The sequence below is a fragment of the Vanellus vanellus genome (genome assembly GCF_965231255.1).
Source record: "Vanellus vanellus genome assembly, chromosome: 6".
Lineage (NCBI taxonomy): Eukaryota > Metazoa > Chordata > Aves > Charadriiformes > Charadriidae > Vanellus > Vanellus vanellus.
In genome coordinates this window covers 4,581,637-4,607,771 of record NC_138911.1, presented here as the reverse complement: position 1 = coordinate 4,607,771, position 26,135 = coordinate 4,581,637, and the positions used below count along the sequence as shown (strand labels likewise).

At 40.7% G+C, this 26,135-nt stretch overlaps 1 protein-coding gene across 1 annotated transcript in view; it reads right to left on the bottom strand.

Moving 5' to 3' along the window:
* Positions 1 to 26,135, bottom strand: part of NAV2 (neuron navigator 2) — a 179,556-nt gene that overhangs the window by 33,227 nt on the left and 120,194 nt on the right. The window contains exons 12-20 of the mRNA XM_082484750.1: positions 25,028 to 25,166; positions 18,632 to 18,923; positions 17,005 to 17,707; positions 12,621 to 13,088; positions 11,544 to 11,609; positions 10,260 to 10,304; positions 7,930 to 8,090; positions 5,605 to 5,793; positions 232 to 284 (exon numbers count right to left, since the gene is read on the bottom strand). Of these exons, the coding sequence (XP_082340876.1) occupies positions 232 to 284; positions 5,605 to 5,793; positions 7,930 to 8,090; positions 10,260 to 10,304; positions 11,544 to 11,609; positions 12,621 to 13,088; positions 17,005 to 17,707; positions 18,632 to 18,923; positions 25,028 to 25,166 (2,116 nt within the window). The remainder of the gene's footprint in view (positions 1 to 231; positions 285 to 5,604; positions 5,794 to 7,929; positions 8,091 to 10,259; positions 10,305 to 11,543; positions 11,610 to 12,620; positions 13,089 to 17,004; positions 17,708 to 18,631; positions 18,924 to 25,027; positions 25,167 to 26,135) is intronic.

Sequence of the window (26,135 nt, the reverse complement as noted above, 5' to 3'; positions counted from 1 at the left end):
AATTGCTGCTTTTAGGCCATTAACATCTGTGTTTAATGAGGATACCGCTAAATATCCACAGACATCTTTTTGAACATAAACCTTCCTTTCCTAGCTAGCATTCAAACACAATCAAATGAAACCCGCTTTTTTTCCTTACTCCTTGAATGGCAAAAATAACTAGCTCAATAAGACCAGTCAATTCAATGATTTTGATTAGTAAACCCGAGTTTTTAATTTCATTATACTCACTGTTGAATAAATAGATGATGTACTGGATACCAATGAGAGAGAAGACCCATGCACTAAAGGAAAGAAAATAAACACAATGAATATAAATACAAAACCCACACAGTGGAATCATCATACACCATCCACTGCCAACGAGCAGCCTACTGATGAAATACTTTCACAAATTTCATCATCCGTCATAAACTTAATTATATTATTGCACCAATAATGTTCAGTTTGAAGAATGCAGGGCCAGGTAATACAATCCACGAACTTGGATTTGGTAAAGCTGTTTTAACAATTTAATAATACTCATTTTGGGGGGAAATCAGGTGTGGTCAAGAAAATTAAAAAGAAAAGTTTTGATGAAGATTTGTTCAGAAATAAATATTTCTATGGCCAGCTTATCTTAAGGCTCTTGCAAAAGGGCTTACTCAAGATAAAGAAAAAAATAAAAATCAATGAATAAACTGAAATGCAGAAGAGATTACAAAAGTAAATCTAAGTACTACATTCTTCAGTTTTAGATGAAAATGAGGGTGGGGGTGTTTTCTTTAAGCAGCAGACTAAGATGGACATGTCCTGAGAAGGCCACAATACCCAGTTCCAGTATGTAACCAGATGCTCCAGGAGAAGATGTGGAGCACCCAGGGCAGAAACCACTGGCTAATTCTGGGGCTCAGAAGTGTCCTCTGAATGCAGCTGTATCGCCCTTCTGCTGACTACATCGATCATGGGCACTGATGAGCTCAACTTTCCCTATCCCTGCAGGGCTTTTTGGCCTTTCTTTAAAGCAATGCCATTTCTTTAAGAAGGCAAAGTTCATTCTCTCATAGAAGAATTACTGGAGTGAAAACATGGCTACAAAACATTTTCTGGAAAAGAATCCATTTCAAGCAGGTTTTGCATTTGAATGTACACTCGGTAAAAGACATACATTGATTCTCAAGGCTGTTACCATCACCCCTGTGTTAGCATTTACATACAACATCATTTTATTTTTGATTATATTATTAAAAAGAACTACCTGAAGCTATTCTTTCTGCTACTGAAACATGCAAAATTACCTTTCCTTTATTTTTATTTTTAGAAACAAAATACATTTAACTGAAACTTTCATTCAAACTTCAGGTAACTTCATACAAATCATATGAAGTCGTGTTAAATCACCTTTTCTTTCATCTAAATCCTCCAGACAAAAAAAAAAAAAAAGTTTGGAAAAGCTGCCATTTTGCTCTAATTACCTACTGCAATTCCCCTACATTCATAATAAATGGGTTCTACTTTCCCATTGACATTATATCCTAAGGCAAGGCTGGGAAGAGAAGTAAACAAAGTCTAAGTTGGCTTCTGGAGGAATTTAAGACAATTTAAAAAACCCACAAGAAAGTAAAAAAACCTCACACCCATTTGCTTTTTCTGGTTAATCATATTTTCAATTAAAATGATCTTTATAGTTAGATGTTAAGGACTGTACTGCAGTAAGAACATAAAAATAACTAGTGTGAGTCAGATCCAAGGTCGGGCTAACCGTGCGCTCCATCTCTGGCTGCGACCGCAGCGCATGTTTAGGGAAAAAGAACGCAAGAAGGAGGCAGATACCCGGTGATTTTTCCCCAGGTACACCTTTGCATCTTCTGGGAATAGCAGAGATGGAAATTCCTGAGATGGAAACTGCAGTCGGCCCATTATCTTTCATAGACGCTGTGACCTCTCTACCCTTAACTTGCTTAACTGCTTCGGAATCCACCGACACCTTTTGTAACAAAAAATGCTTCTTGTGTTTAGAAATACAACTCTTTGCAGTTGTTTTAGACCTGCTGCTGAATCAGTCAGTAAGTTCCTTGGGCGTCTCCACACCCCTGTGATACGAGAAGTAACGGATAACCAACCTTTTTATAACGTGCTAAATTATATATTGACACCTCCCTTCAGCCATCGTTTTTCCAAGCTGAAGATTCCTCATCTATTTTAACTCTCTTCATATCGTAGATGCTACGCACTCAAGATCTCCTTGTCACTTTTCTTTTTACCGGCATTTTACCCTTAGGACCGCCTTTTTCGAGATGGAAAGCCCAAAGCGTGGGCTACCAATGGACTCATATAGAGAATATAATATTATTTTCTAGTTTGCCTCTCTATACTCTTCCTTTGTGCACTTTTACTAATAGAGATGTGCTCAAAAATGCAACCAGACCACCTGGCCAGAGGAGAAACAGATCTTACAATGGATTGGGACACGTGCTTTTTTGAGTTAGCATCAATTGGAATTTTTAAGACCACATTGGGACTTTAAAGGAGGAAAGAAGGCTCAGAACGAAAAAAGGGAAAGAATGCGTAACTCTGGGAATCACACTCCGGCCTTATAAAACATCACCACTACATCGTCTGAATGTGCATATAATTCGAGATTATTATTACATATATAATTGATATAATTCTAGTTTCAAGGGCAACTAAGGAGTTAATATTTCCGTGCAATTTCTTTTTAAAGTATCTGCAGATGGCTACTTTAAGGCTATTTAATTAGGAGCCCGAAGGCAGTTATGCTCTTGATGTGATTCCTGGTTTTTGTAGTTAACATGCATCTGCACGCAGGCTACAAACCCAAATTGTTTTGGAGCTATTATTTTAAAGCACTGTAAATGCATATGCAAGCATGTATCATTTTTAATGTTAGAAAAGAAAGGGTCTAGCCGCGATCAACTGGCCAAAGGATAGAAAGAACAACAGGTATCGCAGTCAGCAGTACAAAAAGGAATAAAAGTTTACATCCCAGCGACAATTAATTTAATTCCTTTCTCTCTAGGCAGCACAGCTCCTGGAGAAGACTTATGGCCAGGGAAGTGGGGAGACCAGATAGCCAAAAGACCACTCAAGTTTTAGGCTGTGTTTTTTCCCCTGAAGTTCTGGATAGTTCGGAGGCTGTTCCTGCTGGCATCTCCCCAACCCCGAAACCCTTCCGATCACAAGAATGATGTAACGCAAGGCTGACTGAGGTTTCAACCTACATGTTGTGCCGTGAGAGAACGCGATTGTACTTCACACCATGGAGACAAAAGAAAAAAAGGCTCTTAAGAATAAATCCTGGCCCTGCTGAAGTTGATGAGAAACAAATGTCTTGTAACCCTATGTGTTAATAAATAATTAAGAGGTAGGTTGGTAACCTTGATTTAAGACCTGGATTTATGCTTCGTCGACACTGGCTGATTGTATAAAATCAATTTGTTCATTAACCACAGATTTAATTTCTCTAATACTTTCTGATCTATTCTCTCAAGGTGAAGGGCAATTAGATCCGCAGGTTTGAAAGCACAGGACAACATATATGCCATATTCGGAACCAATTGCTCACTTATAACTTATGATTCCCGGAGAAATAACCAGGAGCTGATAAGCAGCTATCCCTGCCCTCTGTATGGCCAGAGAAGTGACAGAAGACCTTTAAGTGGAAGACAAAAATATGGAGACTGCACCTAAGCATTCATCCCACCTGGTAAAATATTATTATCCTTTTAGGCGCCAAAAATTTAAGAAAATCTGAAAGGCACTTCTTCAGCATGACAACTCTAGGATCATATTCCTTCCTCATATACAAAAGCGATCTTTTCTCGCTGCTTTCAAGTCTGTAACTTGGTAGAGTTTTCCTGGACTTCATTTTTATTACTTTTTTTAAATGAATGAAAAGCACTTTGTAGAACATTTCACCTAACTCACCCCTTTTCCTTTTCTTTTTTTTAAATGGTTTGTCCTCAAGCATGTAATACTTCCTAAATATTCTTCCAAACTCACCTCTCTCCTGGACAAGAACTTTTGGAGACAGTTTAAGCTGCACCATGAGAAAACAGATTTGCTGCAATCTATAGCACACTTAAAAGACTAAGGGTAAGACTTTTTTGAGGATGTCTTCAATAAAACCTAAGTAAGTTTTGCTGGAGTAGGTCTTGTAATAAATCATCTAAATATAACACAGATGCGGTGATTTAAATTCCTTCACAGATTATATTAAAGAACACTTTAGTAAAAGCAGGACTGTTCATCACAGAATGGAATTCAACTAAGTATCCAGCAATCTTTGACTATTCACGATCATTTAGCTTTCCGAGCGCCCGGCACAAACAATTCCTGCAATGACAGAGTTTTCAGCCCTACAGCGTTATTCTAATAGTTTTCAACCCCTAATGAAGATCCTCAGCCACAGGCTCCTAAAATACAATTAACGTGATGGAGTTAGATTGGCTAAATTCAATAATGAATTAGCCCTGAAACTTTCCAGAGCCATATCCAATATGCATTTTCTACCTCTTCCAATGGGAGAAAACTGATGGGGTAACCAGTATCTCCAGGAAGGCACCTTGTGGCTCCTAAAGGCCCCTACAAGCACTTAAGCGTGGCTCCCATGCACGCCTGGCTCTAGAGGAACAGCAACAACGGGGCACTGGTATCAACGCTCCCGAGTAAGTGCAGGTCTTCAGCAGTGGAGGAAACAAGGCTTGTGTGACCTGTAGTGATAAAGTACTCCATAGCCCACCAAGCTCCCAGTCCTTGCCGGAAAGGAGATTTAAGACTCAAAGAGCGAATGCTGAAAGAGCTTCCTATGACCTTCCTATATATCGCTCCCAGAGCTCACCCCACGCTTGACTTCTCAAAGTGCAACGCTTGAGGGTTTTAACGTGTGTTCATCACTACTTCTGCTACATCCGTAAGGTTGCTTGACCAGTAGCAACCAAACTAGTATTTATTTATAGGTAAATGACTTCTTCTTCTTACATTTACACAGGTTTCTTTTATCAGGTATGATTACATATTTGAAAAGATGACAAGGAATTAAAAAGAAGAGGCTAGATGTTTTGAAGAACTATTCAGGTTTCTTCTGTGGGAGCTCTGTGATATCAACCCAGGACATTGAGCAGAAATAAAAAGTAAAGACAATACGAATACAGATTAAATACTGGAAAAATTAACTAGGATAGAAACAACAGTTTGGCTGATATCAATTATTTATACCACAAACTGAGGCGTGGAGGCCCAGGTTCAGGAGAATAGTCCTATCCATGGAAACACTTTAATATGCTAACTCTAAGCATGAACTAGAGTCATTCCGAGATCACTAAAAATGAAGTACAGGATGTGTTTAAATCATTTCCTGAACAGTGACGGTCTAGGTACAACACTTACGTGCTTTCCTACATCTGGCCAGAAGGATCATTGAACGAATATCATCCGAACAATGATGACTACGACTAAAGTCTTATCTAACACCGAGAGCTCCACACAGAGAACTGTGCTCTCAAATGACCCCTGTGCTGAACTGAAAAGCACCAAATTTATATTTGGTTTATATGAGAACGCCATGTTCTGATCATTTCCAGCACCCTCACCGACTTCACTGACCTTCTTCAAAGCCATCGCGGAAGGAGCCAGACCGGCTCATTGTTCTGCTTTTCTCGTCCAGGGACATCGAGCTGTTCCTGAAGCGCGTATCATTATAGGGGTCATAAGGACCATCTGCATTGGAAAGGCTGTGGGTCCGTAGCATGGTTGGATTTGACAGACTCATCTGGGCTGCAGTGGTTGGGCTTGCTATAAAGTGAAGAATAAACACCAATTTATTTGCGCGGCCACAAATTTTCATCACTAATTTTTGTGCAACTACCAAAAAACTTTTTTTTTTCTTCAAGACAGAAATTTTTGATGTCATCGTCTCCAGGCTTCATTATTTTTCTAAACTCAATGAATTCAAATAAGAGGTATGCAAAGGAATCTAAGGAATAAGAAAACTCAAGTAAGGAAGGTCATTTTAAACACCGGGTGATGTGTCTATGCTTCTACAAACAAGCTCAGTCAACTCACTAACACCTTGTAGGCATGAACTAATTAACCCTCATTTAATTTGGAACAGTCCTTCCTCATAAAGGACAAAATTGCCCGAAGGAATTTAAACTAGTATTTTGCCTGTATAGAACAGGCCTTATGAACTATTTCTTTCAAAGTCTTCAAGTTCTCAGAAAACGACATTTTTCTATGTATTTAAGTCACAAATTTTAAGAGCTTTGGTTTCCTAACAGTTGTTGACTTCAGAATTGTTTCCTTCCACTAGGAGGTCCTAAGAATTATAAAATATCAATTTTGCCTCAAAAGCCAATACTCTTCCAAGCAAGTGTTTAGAGTACAAAATGTCCACTCCAGCTTCATATTTTTTTAAAGAACTTTTGTGCTAAAATTATACATGCTATTTACTAAGAACCAGTTGATTTGTGGGGGAAAAAAAAAAAAAGGAACAACAAAGTTGCTGTTCAACTAGCAGGTTCCTCCTGGTATGCTGCCACTGCCTGTTTCTATATACACCATCAACTGACACAGACTATTGTAGAAGATACAATAATTCAGTTTAAAGGTGCTCAACTTTCATATCAGCGTTTGCTATTAAATTAAACACAGTGGCCTCTCTTGACTCCACTGTGTCCAAGATCTTTTCTTAAGAACACAGAAAAATATCTTCTATTTTTTTGTTGTTAATTGCTCGTGGCCAAACAGCTTTTGAAGCTTATTAATGTAAATAATCTTCGATATTCTGCATAAAGAGTTAACTTTCTGGGCCTATGACTACACCGTTTTGTTTTTTTTTTTGACTATTAAGGTATTTCAGAGCAGTTTGTTAGCTGTTGGCGATGTAATTACACTGTGTGTATATTCAACTGAAATGTTAAGTGTTGGTTTATTTAAAGCTGTTTATTTGATCTGTTTCTTTTCACAACAAAGAGAGGCTCTGAAATGCCACTGCTGCAACTCAAAACTGCACTAGAAATAAGGCGCTGCGTAAGCTGCTGCAAATTATTCACACAACACAAGAAGTTCACAAGTATCGGCTTAACTATTTTGCGTATTAGTTCTTTATCGTTCTAGAAAAGATGGAGGGGCTTCTCAAAGTCAAAAAGAAACTGAAAGCGTCAGTTCGACATAGTACTTTCCAAATGTCATTTAACACAAAAGACAATATATATACTGTCAGGACTGATTTACATACCTAAACAAATTGAAAGGGCAACTAAGTAATATTTAATCTCCGCACCAGAGACGAGCGCTATTAGCTCTTTAATTAGGTTATTTCAACTGCTGATATGGTCAACTAAAATCCCCGATGCTTTATGGATCCTGCCAAACGATATTTATTGTTTCCTTCATTTCAAAGTGCTTACTTTAATCCATGTACTTAAGTGAAGGAACTGCCTTTTTTTTTTTGGACTTAAAATTCTGCTGACTTTTATGTATAATTTCAGACTCAGCTTTGTGCAATTTTCCAACAAACCACTTGAAAAATACATACAAAGATAAAACATCTCAGTCAGGTGAGACTGGCACATATATTAAGTAATATTCTTGGATTTTCAAGCAATATTGCTAAACAGGTAGGCAATGTCGCAACTCCTTTAAACACACCAACGTCTGATATGAACAAATAGCTCTACTGAATTGCTCAGAATTTATATTAAAGCATCTGATTACTCCCAGAGAAGTATTTTCAAAGAGTTACTGCAAGTATGCCACCATTGGGCATAGGAGATAATAATGCCAATTAGTCCCGCTCATTTCAATGAAAGTGCTTCCTGAGGTTGAACCGGGGACTCGGAGCTGCTGAGAGAAAATTATATTGTATAATATGCTATTTTCAAGACACACAATGTATTGCTATGATTATCCAAACAGATAATTATTCACCAAGCTGCGAGAAGTTAAACCGAGTTCCAGAGGGTGATGTTATGCTGGATCCAGATGAAAATGGGGAATTGCCAGCAGTATCCTGAAGTCCTCCTGCTGAATGGGACCGTAGCCATTCTTTTGCATCTTCTTGATTACGGAGCTGGGAGGATGGAGTGTACCTGCAAAAACAATCAGTTTTTCCAAAATGATCTTTGACATTTATTTAAAATTGAGAAAAAAAAACCCAACAAACCAACCATGAAATGTCACAAGACTTGGGAAGGGAGAGAGGGAAAGAAAGATGGAAGAACTCTCGTATGAAATTTAAGGATTAAAACAATATAAACCCAACATAATTCTGAATTAAGGAGCTACTCCAAGCTGCTCTAAGCTATTCCTAATTCATTCCACTCCTGTTCGGGGAAAAAAACCAAACCAACCCCCCTTTCCTATGGCTTCAGTAGAAACCAAACTAGTAGTAAACAAAAAGCTACAGATTGAAGCTGTGTACTGTACAATAAAATACAGTGCGTATGTATAACTGAAAAATAAAACCATAATTTGGAAATCCTTTCCTTTCCTTAGGTTATGCCAAAATTCTATCACTATTTTAATATTTTGGTGCATCGCTAAGCTTAGCTGGCTTTTTGTCGTATCACAATCAAATCAAAGTCAACAAAGCCATTATCAGATTTTTAAACAAGTTGTGACCCACTAATTCATATTCCAGAGACATTCATATAAAGGTCTGTGGAGGTGTATCCCATTTAATTCAAAACTAACAGCATTAAATCATCGTGAAGGAGACTACGTTGAGCCTTCTCTGAAGGCAAAGAAAATAGCGGAAACGTTGTCTATGCCAACATCAATGGCAAAACACCCGCTGGCTTCAGTTTTAAATCTGAGTCTGTATGCGCCAGAAAAACAGGTATGTTGCCACGGGTGTTATGTGAAATACGTGATAGGGTACAGGTATCGACGGAAAGAGCATCACGGAAACACTTGTCTGCTGATGGATTTCGGCGTCTGTTTTATGCTAAGCCATCTGCTTTTGAGAAATAGTTATGAGTTATTAGCTCTCCTTCCACAAACTAAACACTTGGAGCCCGTTATTAGTCGATATTATCTATTTAATTAATAGATTCCATCCAACTAAATACTCTACAGTAAGACGCCACTCATTAAGACTATTTTAAATCAATGTGAACGCTACAATAATTAACACTGCAAAAACTCAAACTACTTTCAAAAAATATGCTCATTCTTCTGCTTATGCCTCAACACTGAAGCAACAGTCCCTGATTATCTGCACCTCTTCAACCTTGCACAGGTATCGCCTTATTAAGTCACTTTAACACACTCATTTGCAGCATTAGTACCTACCTCTTCAGCACTCAAATGTTTTGGTCTTAAAAGAGAGTTTTTAGTAGAGACATACTTGAGAACCACAGAAACGTTTTAAGCAACATGCCATTTTAAGAAAGGCTCTTAGCACTTCACGGCACAAAGCTGCTCTGACGAACAACGTGTACAGGACAGAAAAATTGCAGCAGCAATTTCGAGGCAACAACTCAGTGATCCTAGAAGCTGCATGTTGCAATTTTGAAGCTGCAATTGTCTAAATTGTCTAAGATATCCTCTGTAAACTCCGGAACACTTAAAGCATTTAATTAATACACTAAATGTTGATTACCTTGCTAGAATTCCTTGTATCAATTGAAAAATCTCTTTCGGTGCAGTTTTTTGAGGTTATAAAAATCACAACCTTACAGATATATGAAAGGTATGAGAAGACAATTGCCAGAAGGTTGTTTAAGGATTTATTTTTAATTTTCTAGAAGAGTGTAAGTTATCTGTAAGAGCCCTACATATTTAGGTATTCTGAAGCAAATATTTTTTTTTTTAAATTAATACGTCCAATCTCATCCTAAAAGGTTTGGCAAGATATTGAAAATCTTTTCTATTTGTATATCAACACCAAGGTTCCCAGGGGTGAAAATGATCTCAAATCATTCCATGTAATAGCCATAGAAGCTGCAAAATTATTGTTTTCAAGTCAAGCCCAGTGATGGTTTATGAGATGCTTTTCAGCAATTCAGCCAGCAAAAGCCACAGTTCTTGCTCAAGCGGAGAAGCCACTGGATGAAAAAAAGCACAGTGGTCAATGGTTGTCTTTGAGGATGAAAGAAAGAAAGAAAGGAAGGAAGGAAGGAAGGAGGGAAGAAAGAAAAAAAGAAAATTGTTGCCACCTCTTGCAAACTGAGACCATCACCACCAGCCACAACAGAGACACAAAGCAAACTCCAAAGCCACAACAAAAGTGTTAAACCGTGTGGAAACACCAATACCTGAGTCCCTTCTTAGGCAAAGTGTTCCTATCAAGATGTGGGTCGCTGCAGAAAAGTTAAAAGAAAAGAACTTCAGAGAAGAACAAAAGGGAAGGAATAAGATCAGGACGAAGAAGGACGTACAAACATCTGCATCGCCTTTTCAGAGGAAAAGGTGCTGGGGCCTTCCTACGGAAACATGCAAAAACCTCCTTACCCGGGTGTGGATTTGCACAAACATGCATCTGGTACCATGCCAACGAACCTCATCTGTTCACAACGCGGTTTGGCTATTTCTCCTACCCACAACGAACCGAAATGGCTCTTTAAATGTCAAATGGATGCTTAAAAATATGCTTTTCAGCAGGCGTGAGGCAGACTGTTTGTGAAAACTGATGAGAATCTTCAAGTCCAAACCACTGTCCCATCATTTCTTTCAGCAGACACCATTTAGGGAATGAACCTAATTACTGTTATGCAGCTGCAATGTATAGCAGGAAAAGCACTGAGAGCCCAGACTGTTTAAATTTTAAAATCTTAGCTTAAATTCCATTAGCGAAGTAAATCGAATCTATTAGCCATCCAAACCCCAAATATTTAAGTTTATGTTTATACAACTCATGAACTTGTAACTAAGCAGAGTCTGTTCATTTGCTTTTAAATAAAATATCCACGTGCTTAAATGAATTAATTTAATGACAATTCTTATAGCTAAATTACAGCGTGGGAGCGACTAAAATTACAGTACTGAGCCAGAACGTTTAGATTCACATCATCTTTTGCCAACTTTAGCATTCGCCTTTACAAGGACGGCTGTACCCAAGTCACTGCAAAACACTCACGAGCCAAACTGCAATAAGAGACTGACGACACTGAATGACACGGGGACTTCACAACAAAAAGGACAGGCCTGAAAGGCAGTGGGAAAAGCAGCATGCCAGAGGGATGCTGAAATGCTAGTGAGAGTTTACATTGGTAGAAAAAAAAAGGGCAAGATTTTCAAATTGCCTTTGGCAAAAGAAACGAGGGGGAGCGGGGGGAAAATACCCCCATAAACCAAAAGATGTTCCCAGTAACAAGAGCAACACCAAAAAACATGCCAACTCTGCCCCGTGCCATTCTCCAGATTGGTTCCGGTCGATACGTGGGGTGTTTGAGGGCACTCTCACTGGCATGTCTTTGTGTCAGTTCACACCTGAACAACGAACACAGCAGAGGACTCAACTGAGCACAGTCCGTCACAAAACAATTTGCTTCAGCGAGATGGGCAACAAAACCTACAGCCTTGTCCCGAGACAGCATTACCTGTCCTGCCTCCTGGGCAAAGTATTGCGGCAGAATTTGGGGCTAGCAGCAGGGGAAGAAAGAGGGCTAGAAGAATCAGTCCAACAAGACAGAAAACAAGAGAAGGAATATTAGAATGAAAAGAGGAAAGAACAGAAAGGAGTTATAACAAAACACAAGCAGAAACCCAAACTGCCAGAACATTAGTTATTTTCTCCATTGAGATGCAACTACAAAAATTTTGCTACCTGACTAGAAAATTACACTGCAGGATATATCTGGTTTCCAGTGCTTGCAGGGGCGCTACGGTCTTCTGCAAAAGGCCACTCAGAGAGCGTGCACCGCAAGTCACTGTCTGATTTATCCTGATGTTAGCTCAACCTGCCGTTAATACAGCGCTGGTGCTAAAAAGCAGTCCCCGTTCCCTCCTCCCTGGCCAGTCTGTTCCCAGCTCCAACTCTGTGTCCACACCGACACTGATGAATCTCATTGTGGAAGGAGCTGGCGAACTGATCAGTCTGAAATACAATTCAGGTGATCATTTTCCAGTTGGATCCATCTCCCAGTTGGGTTCACTAAGCATTGACATGAAAGCCTGTACCGAACCACTGTAGGGAGCAGCTGGAGATGGGACAGGGCAGCAGGGAGAGGCCGAGGGGGGATCAGGGTCTGAGGGAGACAGGGACTTCTCTTTTCAGCAGGACCTCCAGTTTAAAAGCTTGTCAAATATTACAAGCAAGAAGTTCAACAAGAAGCAGTTGGCTTCTCAAATCAAAATTATAACAAAGCTGGAGGGTTTTTTTTTTTTTTTTTTTTTTTATATCACTATCGGATCAGCTTTGGAAGGATAATATGTGATGCAAAATTCAAATATTAGGTATGATATGGTAGCAAGAAAAGTTGTCACGCTGGCTACCACAGCAAATTAAAAACCTCACCTGAACCCATCTGGGCTCCTTGCCTGGAACGGCTTCTTTGTATGTTCTAGTAATACCATTCAGTATTATCTTGTAAGAAGCACAGCTTGCTGCTGCCAGGACTTCATTCACGTTGGAGATACATACAAGCATAACGAAAACGAGAGAAAAACCTACTAACCTTTCAGACAACGTCGTCTTAACGCTGTTGGTTCGGACAAAGGGAGTCAGAGAATCATCTTTAGAGGCTGGAATCAAGCCACCGGAGGAGTTATGGCTGAGCCCACCTCCACTGCTCAGAGAGATATCAATGGATTCACAGCTGGTATGAAGACTGCTGACAGACTGGTATCCAATGCCATCCTTGCTGACAGCGGAAGAGCTACTTGCGTTGGTACCCCATGTTAAACTGTTGGAAGGAGCTGAATGTGCTGAACTGGGACTAGAAGCTAGTGGAGATTGGTTCATATCTGTGTTTTTACTATAGAGAGGACTGCTGCCCCCACTGCTCAGCACACCACTGCCAGATGGTGAATCAAGATTACCCTGCTGGTTCATAGTAGCGTGAGGATTGGAGATGACTACCGAATTTTTCATGTTTTCAGCTGTTGTGATGGGAACTTGTTTACTAGGCTTGCCACCAAAAAGTCTGTAAAAAAAAGACAACGTGAAAAATACGTAAAATGGAATATTAAATGCAAGGATATTTTATATCCAGACCACGTATCATCTTAGCTTCAGAAAACCAACATTAAGGAAATGATCCTAGACTCGACATACACAATTATAAATTTATGAATCTCCTTGTGTTCACGCCCCCTTCAATAAAGTCCAGAGACGATTATGATAACTTCAAATCTATCTCAGGTGTTTCTGCTCTGAATCATCAAATACTACTCTCACAAAGGTGAAATACAGCTTCACAGAACTAAAATACAGCCACATTGTCTTCTGCTCCTTAAGGAAAATGGATACCAGAGAAACACAGCATTGATTAACCCAAAGCGTGGAAAATTAGAAGTTGAAAGTTTGCTGTCCAGGTAAATTCTGTGCAAATCGCCAAACGCTCTGCACAGAAGCGGCATTTGCTGGGATGGAACAGGAAAAATATTCACTGGTATCAAAGGTAGTTTTGTCTCATTTCAGGAGCTAAGCTGGCTGGAAACTATTTTTTTGGAGTGTAGAATGAGATTTTACCTGGTTTGGCAGCTGGCACTGGCTCAGTAAAAGGCTCGCCGAGTGCCAGAACTCGTGCAAGGGAGGGGATCTAAAACCACGGTTGGAGGAGGATGACTGCAGCTTCTCCAATTTGCATCACTTTTGCTACCAGTGCAAAAGTGTCTTAGAAGTAAACAAGCTTAAGACCAGATTATCAATCATTCTAAAACCTATCCTCAAAATTATGAAGGAAGCGTAGCTTTTGACTCCAGCTTCAAAATCCACCCCAAAACATTGCTTCTGTTTCTGCCACTGAGCTCCTTTGGAACCTTAAGTTTTCCTCACACGTACCTATACGTATTTGCTTTCTCCTATCAGCAGTGTGGAGTATTTGGGGATGAAATCTTTCAAAGTGGGCATCTACGGGACTGTAGTCCTCAGAAGAGAGTACAGCACTTCTATACAAGAGCTCCTAAAGATTTACGGGTGGATATCCACCGAGGAGAACTTTCTCTAGTTTTGAGCATGGGTGTCTGTACAACACTTGCACACTTAGTCACTTTGTGCAACACTTCCCAGAAGCACAGACTGTGTAATATAGCTGGGCACCCTACAGCATGCATGCAGTAAGTGCGGTGATGCCCAGAAGCACTGTACGTACTGCACGGGTGCTACCTGCAGCTCCAGTGTACCTCCGGAACACATCTCCACTGGACTGTTGTGTCCCTGTGCCATTGCATACCACCTCCTCAGTTCTACTGGGGGAACTGTACTCTTAGAGATTCCCCAACCACCCACACAACAGTTCTGCAAGCTGTTTTTAAGCTATGCAGTCTTCGCCAAACTGTTTCACCGCACCTCTAATACAACTGAAATGATGCTCTGCTGCGGCACAAACAGAAGCGTGTCACTGCCAAAGGCAGCGTCTGGTAGAACCACAACCTCATAACAAACGCCTTCAGAAGAGGATGAGGTCTGGAGAGCATTCCTTTCAGTCCAGAGAAAATCCAACCCAGCAAGACAGTCACATCAATACAGAGATCAACTCTGGAAGGCCATACACTACGAGGAAGGCCATACCCTACGAGGAAGGCCATCTGTTTACTCTTATCTACTATTATTGACAAGGGACTGACATATCTGAGCTGGCTCTTGGGTTCATGCATGTCTCCCACTAACAGAAAAGCCGTGTATTATACACTGCAAAGCATGAAGGCCCAATTACTGTGGCCTTCCAGGCCCTAAAGGGGGCCTACAGGAGAGCTGGGGAAGGACTTTTTACTCGGGCATGTAGCGATAGGACGAGGGGGAATGGCTTTAAACCAGAAGAGGGCAGGTCAGATTGAACATTAGGAAGAAATTTTTCACTGTGAGGGTGGTGAGGCACTGGCACAGGTCGCCCAGAGAGGTTGTTGAGGCCCCATCCCTGGAGGTGCTTAAGGCCAGGCTGGACGTGGCCTTGGGCAACCTGGGCTGGTGGGAGGTGTCCCTGCCCAGGGCAGGGGGGTTGGAACTCGATGATCTTCAAGGTCCCTTCCAACCTAAACCATTCTGCGATTATAAGATAAACAATGGCTTCACTTCAGGGACATGCCGGATACGTAATACAGGAGCTAAAGGCAATACTGAGAGAAGACAGACAGTGATGGCTCTCATTGCACAATTATTTCACTGTTTATGACAGCATAAAAGTTATATATGGTTCTCAGACTTACAGGTAAATCTGTATCATTACGAAGGTTTCTAATATATTGTATAGTAATAACAACCGGATTCTGATTTATCGTATAATAATAATTGGATTCTAATTTATTGTACAATAATAATTGGATTCTAATTTATTGTATTATATTTGAAAAATTACAGGTCCAAGAGGAACTATGCAAAAACCAACACATGCAACTCATCTCAACTGGCTATGAAAATCAAGCTCAAAATCTTAATTGTCATTCCAGAAATCAGTAATAAACAGACGAGGCCAAATTCAACTCTGACGCATTTCGATACATGACTATTTAGACAGTCTGGTGAAAATTCAAGGGTGAAATAGTAAATCAAATGAGGGAATAGTTAAATTGAGCCTCAGTGTCTTCTCTTTGAAGTTTCACGTATTGCTAATGTAGTATTTCAATTACATGGCTAGCAACGTGGCTTTCTAGTAATCAAAAAGAGATTTCCAGTGACATTTCAAGATTAACGTGTCTGAGGCTTGCAACACTGAAAATCTGCATCTCTCACGGGGTACGTATAGGAAGTGAAAGGTCTATTGGAGGCTTTCTTTTTAAGTAGTCATTGATGAAAATTAAATGTTCTAAAAGACAGGGCTTATCTAATGATAACCAGGAATAAAACAAATGAAATATCTTGAATCACCCTCGCATAGGCTCTTCAAATAAAACACGCATCTAAAAAGAAACTGTTTACAAGTCTACAGCATTAGCCTAAGCTGCCATCACAGCCATTATGCTTGCACTGGTGCTTCAGATGGAATGTGGCTTTCTCACATCACTGGAAGCGGGATGATGTAGCGTAACTGTATGGGTATTATGGGCATCAAGACAAAATGAAATGCAAAACACCGAAACTTGAAACAGACAAGCTACTCAATGTCAAATTAAATTGGAAAATAATATTAACGGAACCTTTCACCAATATCAAGGCTTTGATGCACACTCCACCGACAAATTAATTCCTGACCAACCCAATGTTAATGTTGAAATAACGTGTGGGGTAATGCTGGAGAAATAGAAGACAGGTAAGATTTTTGTTTAAAAAATGTTATTAAAATAAGAAAATTCCACGCAGCTTAGACCGTAACTTAGGGTTCTTCTACACAGTCCAATAACCTGATGTTATGAGTCTCGCAACACACTGGCCTAATCCACACAACGGAAGGATCGGGTTGGGTTAGGCATGTGAATCTACATATGGCAGGTCAAATTATGCCGTTGTCATAATGAAAACCTGAAATAACTCTCCTGTTGCCAATTTATAATTTGATCCACCATTGGAGTATTTCCAGGCTTTGTTACATAGACATTGGTGCAAGAACTCTTCAGTAACCTTCACATAAGAAAATTCTTACTCCTGTAATATCTGCATGGATAAAGCCTTTAGATGTGATTTTTGTAACAGAGACTCGTATCACAATTGCCAAACTTTCTGCCAGACAGTGTGTTTTTTTTTTTTTTCCCAAATGTTAAATTTTTGGTGCTGTTGCATGATGTACTGAGTATTTACAACACTGGCCAACCCTGTTCGTGTGAAATTAGATGTAAATACAAAGACCTTGATGTAGGACACTAAATAGTCAGTGCTCCACAAAACACAGCCAGGCCTGGCTCGAAGAGTCCTGATCATTCAGCTCCGACTAACATCATCGCACAATCAATGAATTTATTGCCTACCTGCGCAAAGTGGGAGAGGCCACATCGGGGTACTTGGCTCCTTGCTGGTGAGTACTTTGAGCTCCACTAGAAGCAGTCTGTGATGCAGGGTTCACTTTAACAGAATTACATGAGGCCACGCTTTCGTTGTCAGACGAAATCCCTTTCTCTTTATCAGTCTGATTGACTAATCCTGGCAGAGAGTTTCCAAGGATTACCTTGGCGGGCTCTCTCATTTTAGGGACAGGCAACCCAGCTGACTTGCTGCTTATGTTGGAGTCTATGCTACTTGTGCTAGATCTATTCCCAGCTCCACTTCTGCTACTGGATTTACTGGGCCGGGGTAAACTACGATATTGAAGATTAGTTCGGGCACTAAGTGCTAAGTAGCCATCATCCTGGTTCTGCGAGCCATCAACACTAGTCTTCCGACCAGTGGTCCTACCCATGAGTCCAGATGACTTTGGGATTTTTCCCAGAGTAGCCGATCTACTGGTGATAGTTGCCCCACTGGCAGTGATTATAGTCATGCCTACGGCTGACCCGCTCTGTTTCTTAAATCCAAATGTATTAGCATTAGCAGCAGTTGTTCTAGAGTTACTTGTGGGAAGCTTTTTGGATTCATCACCACTGCTGCGTCCTGCATCTGATGGGGAACGTTTAACATGTCCAGCTTTAGGAGATAGTCTACCCTTTTCTGATACCTTGGCGTCATCAGTTTTCCCTACAAAAATAGAAAAAGAATTCTAATATTTAATGACTTGAAAACATCGAGCAAATGATGAAACTCAAAGCAGCATGAAAAGCAAAAGCGTGTTAGCCACCAGAGTGTGGTTAAAAATTATGATCTAGTCTGCACTGAACGTACATGCCACTCTGGTGAGTTATACATGCAGACTTGCCAGAGAGAGTATGTGGTGTGTTTGCCCTCGAGAATATGAAAAGCAGAACAGTCTTATGTAATAGTGACAGATAAGAAAAAAAATGTTTCCCTCTGTAGCTGCCACAGATCGGTCCTTTTTTATCATTAGACAGAAGCAGTGTTAGGCCATTAGTATAATTTTCCTAAAAGGCGTTGTTCAAGAAAGCATCTAACTTCAACTTTTTCATGTAGTCATATACACGACCAAATAAGAAGAGAGGTATTAACTTATATGACTTGATTATGCAAATTCAATCAATTTTCGTTCACACATCTGCAAATGCTAAAATCACTAATACATTTATAAGAAAATCCAGAACTAAATAGTGTTTAGTATAAATTAACATACTGGTTTAGTAGGGGGGGGGGGAGGGGGGGGAAATCTCCTCAACCACACACACTGTATGTTCTTAAAATTGACCGTGACTTCAAAAGCTGAAATTATATTACTTATTCTTCACATGGCAACACTGTGCCCGATAAATAGCTTGGCTTAAGGCTAGAGTTGTCATGAAAACAACTTTCACAGTGTACTAATCCAAAATATGCATTTTAAAATGAACAGAAAAAGAAATGTGGACATACGAGATGCTGCATAGGTTAAAACAATACCTAAAAATAAAGACAGGATTACCTGAAGTTCAGGTTCTGCCTCTGGAAAGTATTTAAACTGTTTTCATACCGAACACACTTTTTGGCTTGTTTATATCTTACACCTTTTCTCACCTGTTCCAGGTGTCTTTAATGTGCCTGAGGTGGTTGAAGGTTTAGTCCTTGGTGTGGTAATGCCAACCTGAGCTGACATGCCCCGTCTCCAGGAGCCCGTCTGCGAAATAACAGTGTTCTTCCTACCAGAAGTGCTTTTATCAGATTCATCCGACACATCAGAGGGATTCCGTCTCCATTTAGATCCTGGCTCCATTTTTATGCCACTATCGGATCCTCCGTCTGATTTCTTGACTTCATCACCGGACCATAAGGAATTCCGCTCAACCTGGGAATGCTTTTCTGCATCAGTCTAGGACAGATAAGGAATTGTAAGACAACCTTCAGAGCAAGCCTTTCTTTTAAGAAGCTTCATAAAGGAGAACCATCAAACTGATTAATCAACTCAGCAGTCATCTCTCAGTACCAACAAACATAACGCGCCTTTGAGAAAGAAATGTCATGGCAAGAAATGAAGCCCAGCAATGGCTTTTTTTTTAAAATATGCTAGGGAAAAATACAGAAAACGTAACAGCCATGCCCCTTAGAAGAAAGAAAGAAAGAAAAAAAAAAAAGGCAAAAAAAAAAAAAAGGCACTTGATTTATAAAGGACATATTCAGCCCCATGACATTTATAATCCTCCATCTCAAATTTCTGACGAACCCTTTTACTGCAATGCCAAAAAAACCTTTCAAACCTGTGCAGCCAGCTTTCCTTTGTTCCTGCTGCTTTCCTATCTCTTGTCTGGCAATCTGATCTCCAGAGCATGAGGAGGCAGCTTTTTGAACATATTTGAAGATGTGGAATGCTGTTCATTCTAATCTCACATCTTAGAAGGACACCCAAGAACTGAAGAAAAATGAAGCCCCAACAACTTTCTAACAATACTCAAGACTGACTTAAATTCGTAAATTAATTCAGTTTTTAATTTATATTTAACCCTTACAGACTGCTTTTTCCCCTATTCTTTGCACAGACCGATTGTGCTGCCAACCTTTTATCGACAATTTTGCAAAGCTCAACATCAAATATAGCATTTTCTCATTAGCAAGCCTTTGCCAAATTCTTAGAAATGCTTAAGTCTATTACCCTATATATATATATAAAATATATCCCACCATACATTAGCATTTCCTATTGCTAATGATTACTCTTGCAGAATTCTACTTCTGTCAAATGCCGTTGATTAATTTGGGCAAATTTTGTAACACCACAACCAACTATTTTGTGATCAGGCACAAATGAAAAATATCCACACATTTGACCCCGATCTGGATAAAAAAAAGAATCATATTTGGAAGCGTTCTCCAACCATCACAGTACTGAAAGAGACTGACCGTTCAATACTTGATCAGCAAGCTCCCAAGTAAGAGCTGGTGAATTTTGGTAAGGTGCCCAGTGCCATCTCTTCCCTGCAACCTCAGCAGAAGATGAACGTGCTCAGCACTGTGCAGTAGTCGAATGGTAATATCACTTAAAAGGAAGTTATTTTAAATAAGCCCAAGCATTATAAAGCCCTTTTCCTCCCTCTTGATCATCAGAAAAGCACAGCTCAGGAAAGGCGGCATGATCATTTACCGTGCTTTCAGCAAAATGCTGTATTTTAGTTTTAAGTTCCTAAAGTATGTTTCAAGTTTATGACTTTTCTTTTCTTCCCAGATCACACCATGAATATTAAGGAATCTAGGGGGGTTGTGGTTTAATTTCCTCTCCTTTTTACTGTAATTACTTTTTTTAAAAAAAAAAGCCTGAAAAACTAGTCTAAGCGATCAGTATGTGAAAGCTGACACCACACATCATAATGATCTTTCCTCAGTCACGTGAAATAGTCAGGGCCTGGGTTATTTGTCTGTAGATTGAGCCATTAGACTAAGAAGCATTTGCTGAATTATGGATTTAGATATTACTTTCTCTTCGCATCTTCCTCGTGCTGTGCAAATGTCGTTTCCCTGCCTCTCCGCTCAAAGACAGCAACTCAGCATCGACTTGAATGAAACACCGCTTTCTTTTGTATGGCTTCAGGGTTTGGGTACGGTTGCCTTTCTTATTTATGACCATCGGTAGGTGCGTAATAAATTCAGTGTGACTGTTTCTGTGTCCCGTGTTTCTCTAAAATCATCATTTCACGCAAACAGCTCCTAAGTTTACAGATCTCGGAAGAGAGCACGGGCAAGAAGTAACAAATAATCGACCAGCGAAACCACCTCGACATCACTCCTCACATGCTCTCATTAGTCTTCAATTACCTTGCCTGGAATTGCCCATTTACACCATTAGCATTTGAGAAAATGAAACACACCTACTTGCTGGCAAAGGACTTATTCCAGTTTTGGTTGACTATGAAATGTTCCTGTACCTTCCATTTCCCCCTTTTACATCTGTAAGAATAGTACAATCTCAACAGAGAGAACGGCATTACAAGAAGTCCTCTTATCTTTGCTCTCTTCCATTTCATTCCACAGCTACACCCACAGCCCAACTTTTTCCGTAGCCTTTGAACTGCTGCACATCTACCCTTGAAGCCCTCTGGCCAGAGGTGTTTCTGTTTAACGGTAAACACTGAGAACAGCACAGAAACATGACTAAGGAATCAAACCCAAAACACGGTGAAACCTGGCTTGGAGATTGCAGCTGAAACTCCACCCGCCTGAACGGGCCTGGAGTGGGTGAAAGTGGAAATATTGTTTGCTGGAGGTCATGGCAAGACACAGCGAGCACGAGCTGGGAGCAAAGCCTGCCATCCGACTGAGCTGGGAGTAGCGGTAACCACTAGGATTTCTCAATTTATTCCTACAGTTTTGTAAATCTATTCATGCAGCTGTGAGCAGACCAAACCCATCTTTGCTCCAACGAAACCGAGAAGTCATCTTGATCCAACAGCTTAAAGACGCTGATATTTTCTATTTAAAGGAACTGTTTCCTTTCCATCTTCTGATCTTTTTTGCATTACGTGAACAAGTTTATTACTTGATCTCTTCCTCTTCCATCTTATTTCAGTTAAATAAGTTATTTTCAAATGCCCACCAGGTCTTCATTTCTCCTTAAAATATGTGCATGACATGACTGTAAAGGCATACCATATGCAGTGCTGTGTTAAAAGGTAACTTACCTAAGTCTGTGCAATATAAGGGAAAAATATTAGGGCCCCAAAAGCGGTATAGCTACATCAAATGGTTTGGTACTTGGCATAATCACTGGAACACGGTACGGCAAATTCTGATTCTGATCACTAGCTTCTTCAGAACCAACTTGCGAACTTCTTCATAGCACTGTTACAAAAAGGGGCTACAACTCTGAATGCCTATGGAGTTAATATCATATTTAAGTCCTGCTTCTCAAAGATGGAGAAACCATTGCTTCTGGAGTACGGGGTACTCCGCAACTCTGAAAATCAATTTCTTAGCAGAGACTTTTTTTTTTTTTCCTATTGCAACCATGTCTTCTTCCTTTGCAGAGATGATTCCTCATAACTTACTGATTTTATCAGCAGACACTGACATGTTAGGACTCTCTCCCTTTGATGTGGCTGTATTATTTGTCTGGACTCCCAGTTGCACATGTATTAGCTTCAAGCTCCCTCTTCAATTATCTGAAACACAACTTCTGTACCACCTTAACAAGATGTGGCAAAATCACAGCGGCTTAAAAGTTAAGTGCCTACTATTTAAGAGAGCCAAAGCAGTGGATACCCTGAGAACAAAAGTCCACATCCCTCTGCAGATGTCTGCCAGTCCTTTGTGGCTCACCACCCAGGGGAATGCAAACCTGGGCACAGGCCATCGTACAATACTCCAGGTACGACAGAGAAGGCAGATATGCAGCATTCACTGTGTCATAGAATCACACAATGGTTTAGGTTGGGAGGGACCTTAGAGATCATCGAGTTCCAACTCTCTGCCATGGACAGGGACACCTCCCACCAGCCCCGGTTGCTCAAAGGCCCATCCAGCCTGGCCTTGAACACCTCCAGGGATGGGACCTCCACCACTTCTCTGGGCAACCTGGGCCAGTGCCTCACCACCCTCACAGTGAAAAATTTCTTCCTAATGTCGAATCTAAATCTCCCCTCTTCCAGGTTGAAGTCCTTACCCCTCATCCTATCACCACAAGCCCTTGTAAAAAGTCCCTCTTCAGCTTTCTTGTAGGCCCCCTTCAGATACTGGAAGGCCGCAATACAGTCTCCCTGGAGCCTTCTCTTCTCCAGGCTGAACAACCCCAACCCTGTCAGCCTGTCCTCACAGCAGAGGTGCTCCAGCCCTCTGATCACCTTTGTGGCCCTCCTCTGGACACGCTCCAACAGGTCCATGTCCTTCTTGTGCTGAGGACTCCAAAGCTGGATGCAGTACTCCAGGTGGGGTCTCATGAGAGTGGAGTAGAGGGGCAGAACCCCCTCCCTCACCCTGCTGGCCACGCTTCTTTTGATGCAGCCCAGGATGCAGTTGGCCTTCTGGGCTATGAGTGCACATTGCTGGCTCATGTTGAGCTTCTCCTCAACCAATAACCCCACGTCCTTCTCCTCAGGGGTGCTCTCAATCCATCCTCTACCCAGCCTGTATTTGTGCTTGGGATTGCCCTGACCCACATGCACTTGGCCTGGTTGAACTTCATGAGGTTTGCACACGCCCACCTGCCCAGGTCCCTCTGGATGGCATCCCTCCCCTCCAGAGTGTTGACCGTGCCACACAGTTTGGTGTCATCAGCAAACTTGCTGTCATGAGTGTCGTGAGTTGTGAAGTCTACTGTGGGCAGTAAAACATCAACCCCGCAAGCTACGCATGGTTCCATCACTCTAAGCTATTTTCATTCCCTTGGTTGACAAGATTAGGATATTCTGTTCAAATGAAAGCAAAGTATTTTTTGGACAATAATCTGCAGATAATAGTAATACCTAGAATAAATATCATCAGCCACGAAAACTGAGGAGAGAAGTAGGTCACAGACCTACACATCAATAAACACAATTTCTGTCTTGGCTCCCAGCTTCCTATTCTAATGACTTTGTTCTACTGTCTGTACAAGCTTCAGCTGCTTTTTTTCTGGTGTACGTCTGTACTCTCTTGGATGCTGTAATAGTTGTGGAGGAGGAAGAGGAGTTCATCAACACAGATTTTGATCTCTCAGAGGTGTTTCCAAGAATCTGATACATCAGAAGATAGAATTCAAATGAGTTTCTATTTTTTTTTAAGTTAATGTTTAGTCACGTCTCCCTTTTTCTTCCGTTCTTTCCAACAGCGTTACAACGTCGAGACAGTAACAATTGTCAAAAAATACTTCTAGTCGTGTATGTTACTCTCTCTGTTAAGTACTGAAAAACACACTTCATAGATCTTAACTCCTCTCATCTTGTATGGGACTCGTATTCGCAGATTCGAGCACACATGCAATAGCTGATACACAACCAGAGGTTAACTGGAAGTCTTTAACATAGGCTCAAATATGCGCTTCGTGGCAAGGCAACAAAGACTAATGTATGCTTGCACCACAGTCCTGTAGGCAGAGTAACACTTCACAGCAACCACACGTCTACATTAACACTGATATTAAAACCAGATTTAGGGTCCAGTCATGAAAAAGACTAGAGAAAAATAAAAGAGGAAAGAAACAGAGGAGAAGGTCATACCTACATCCCTCTCCTCTACCTGCTGCAACACCAAGTCAACGCATCTTGGCTGCTTTGACACACAACACCCGAGTGCCTCGAGCAGGTGGGTGTACAAAGAACAAAGCTAGACTTCTCAGTCCCATGCTTTTTCAAACAAAATTCTATATAATTGAGGAAAAAAGTAGTTTATATTACTGCACATCTCTTTATCATGCAGTCTAATTGATGAACGAAAACCTGTTGGATATCTTCCCTTGTTTTACCCTCTTTGGATGTGTGGTGTCTGAGCACAAAATGTACATGCAGGCTGTCAATGGATGTAAAATTTATCCTCCTATGAAATTCTACCAAAAATAGAAAGTCTGCAGTAACATGCAGCCCTGGCAGTTTAAAATAATCTATTCCATTTGCATAGCATGCTTACATTTCCAATGGAAGTATAAATAACCTTCAAACTTTCACGTTGACTTATTTAGATTCTATTCTTAAAGAAAACACATAATACTTTTTCTAGAGCTAAAAAAAAAATAATAATCCCCTCTACTGATGCACGATGCATGCTGCTAAGAAGGCTGAAGCCATTTGGTGCCACACCACCACAGCAGAGATGCCATGGATTCCATGCACAGAGGAAATATTCATAAATGCCGCGTTCGATAAGGCGGTTACTATTGCCTGACATCGCCTTGGCACTGACACCGTCCGTACTGAAGGCTGCCCGTGTGTTCAAGTTCATCTAACTTCAAGCAATTCCACTTATTGTACAGAGAAAATAATAAATATCAGTGTTACTTGTCTAAACCAGAAATCTTACCTGTGCGTCTAAGTTTTTGCGGGAGGAGGCAGGTGTGTTGGCATAGGAGCTGATAGAGGAGCTAGTGTTAATGTCATCAGTACTGAGATTATCTATGGTGTCACTGATCCCACTGCTGACAGAGCTGCTGTCATCCCAGCTGGAGAAAAAGCACAACAGAGAGAGAAAACAAGGGTCAAAAGACAAAACATCATTCAAAAGGAAAATTATTATTTCTACAAGCCTTATCCTACTTGCGGTTGCCAAATGCAAAGGGTCTGCTCGTTCTCCGAACTTACCTTCATTGCACTTCAGGTCTAAAGTTGACTATACGGTTGCCACAAAGCCTAATGTTATACCATCATTAAGCCGGCAGCACCAACGACGCAACTCTTAGTGACTCAAGCGAAAGTTCCTATGAGTAAACAAACTTTCACGTCACCCCTGAAGTTTCTGCCTGCAGTCCCAGAGCAGGGGAAGGTGGTGGTGAGAAGGCATCTCCAGGTAGATGTAGCATTGACTTGCTAAGCCGTAACGCAGAGATGGCACTTCAGTGCAAGGAAAAAAATTATCCTGAAGCAATCTTTTCTACCTGGTTGTTATGTAGACCTGGACAACAACCCGGGTCTACCATTGACAGCATCACCAGTACCAGAAATGGTCAGTAATTGAAAGGTTAGTTGTTCCGCTGGCACATAACCCTCCTGAGCTGTACCACATGTCCTTTTTCAAGGAGATCTATTAACAGTTTACTATTCAGGACTGCCATCTTCCAGCTTGCAATAGCTCCAACGTTTTCTAGTAAATGAGAAGTGCCTCAGTGGAAGTTTAGGACACAGAAAGCACCAACAAAAAACGTCTGTGTCTGAAGCGATTTGGGTGTCAGAACAGACAGAATCAAAATGATCTAAAAGTCAAGCCAGATGCTCCACTCTTAAAAAGCCCTTAAAAATAAGCTGCTTAAGGAAGAAATTTATAAACTGGCTTAAAAGTGCTCCACCACCAAGAACAATAATGCCGGGATTGAAACGCTGTACCTCTGCGAAGACATTTCAGTCTGCTGATGGATAAGTCCTGCTGGAAATGCATACATATTTCATAGATGATTTGCAAAAACTAGCGGTAAGCG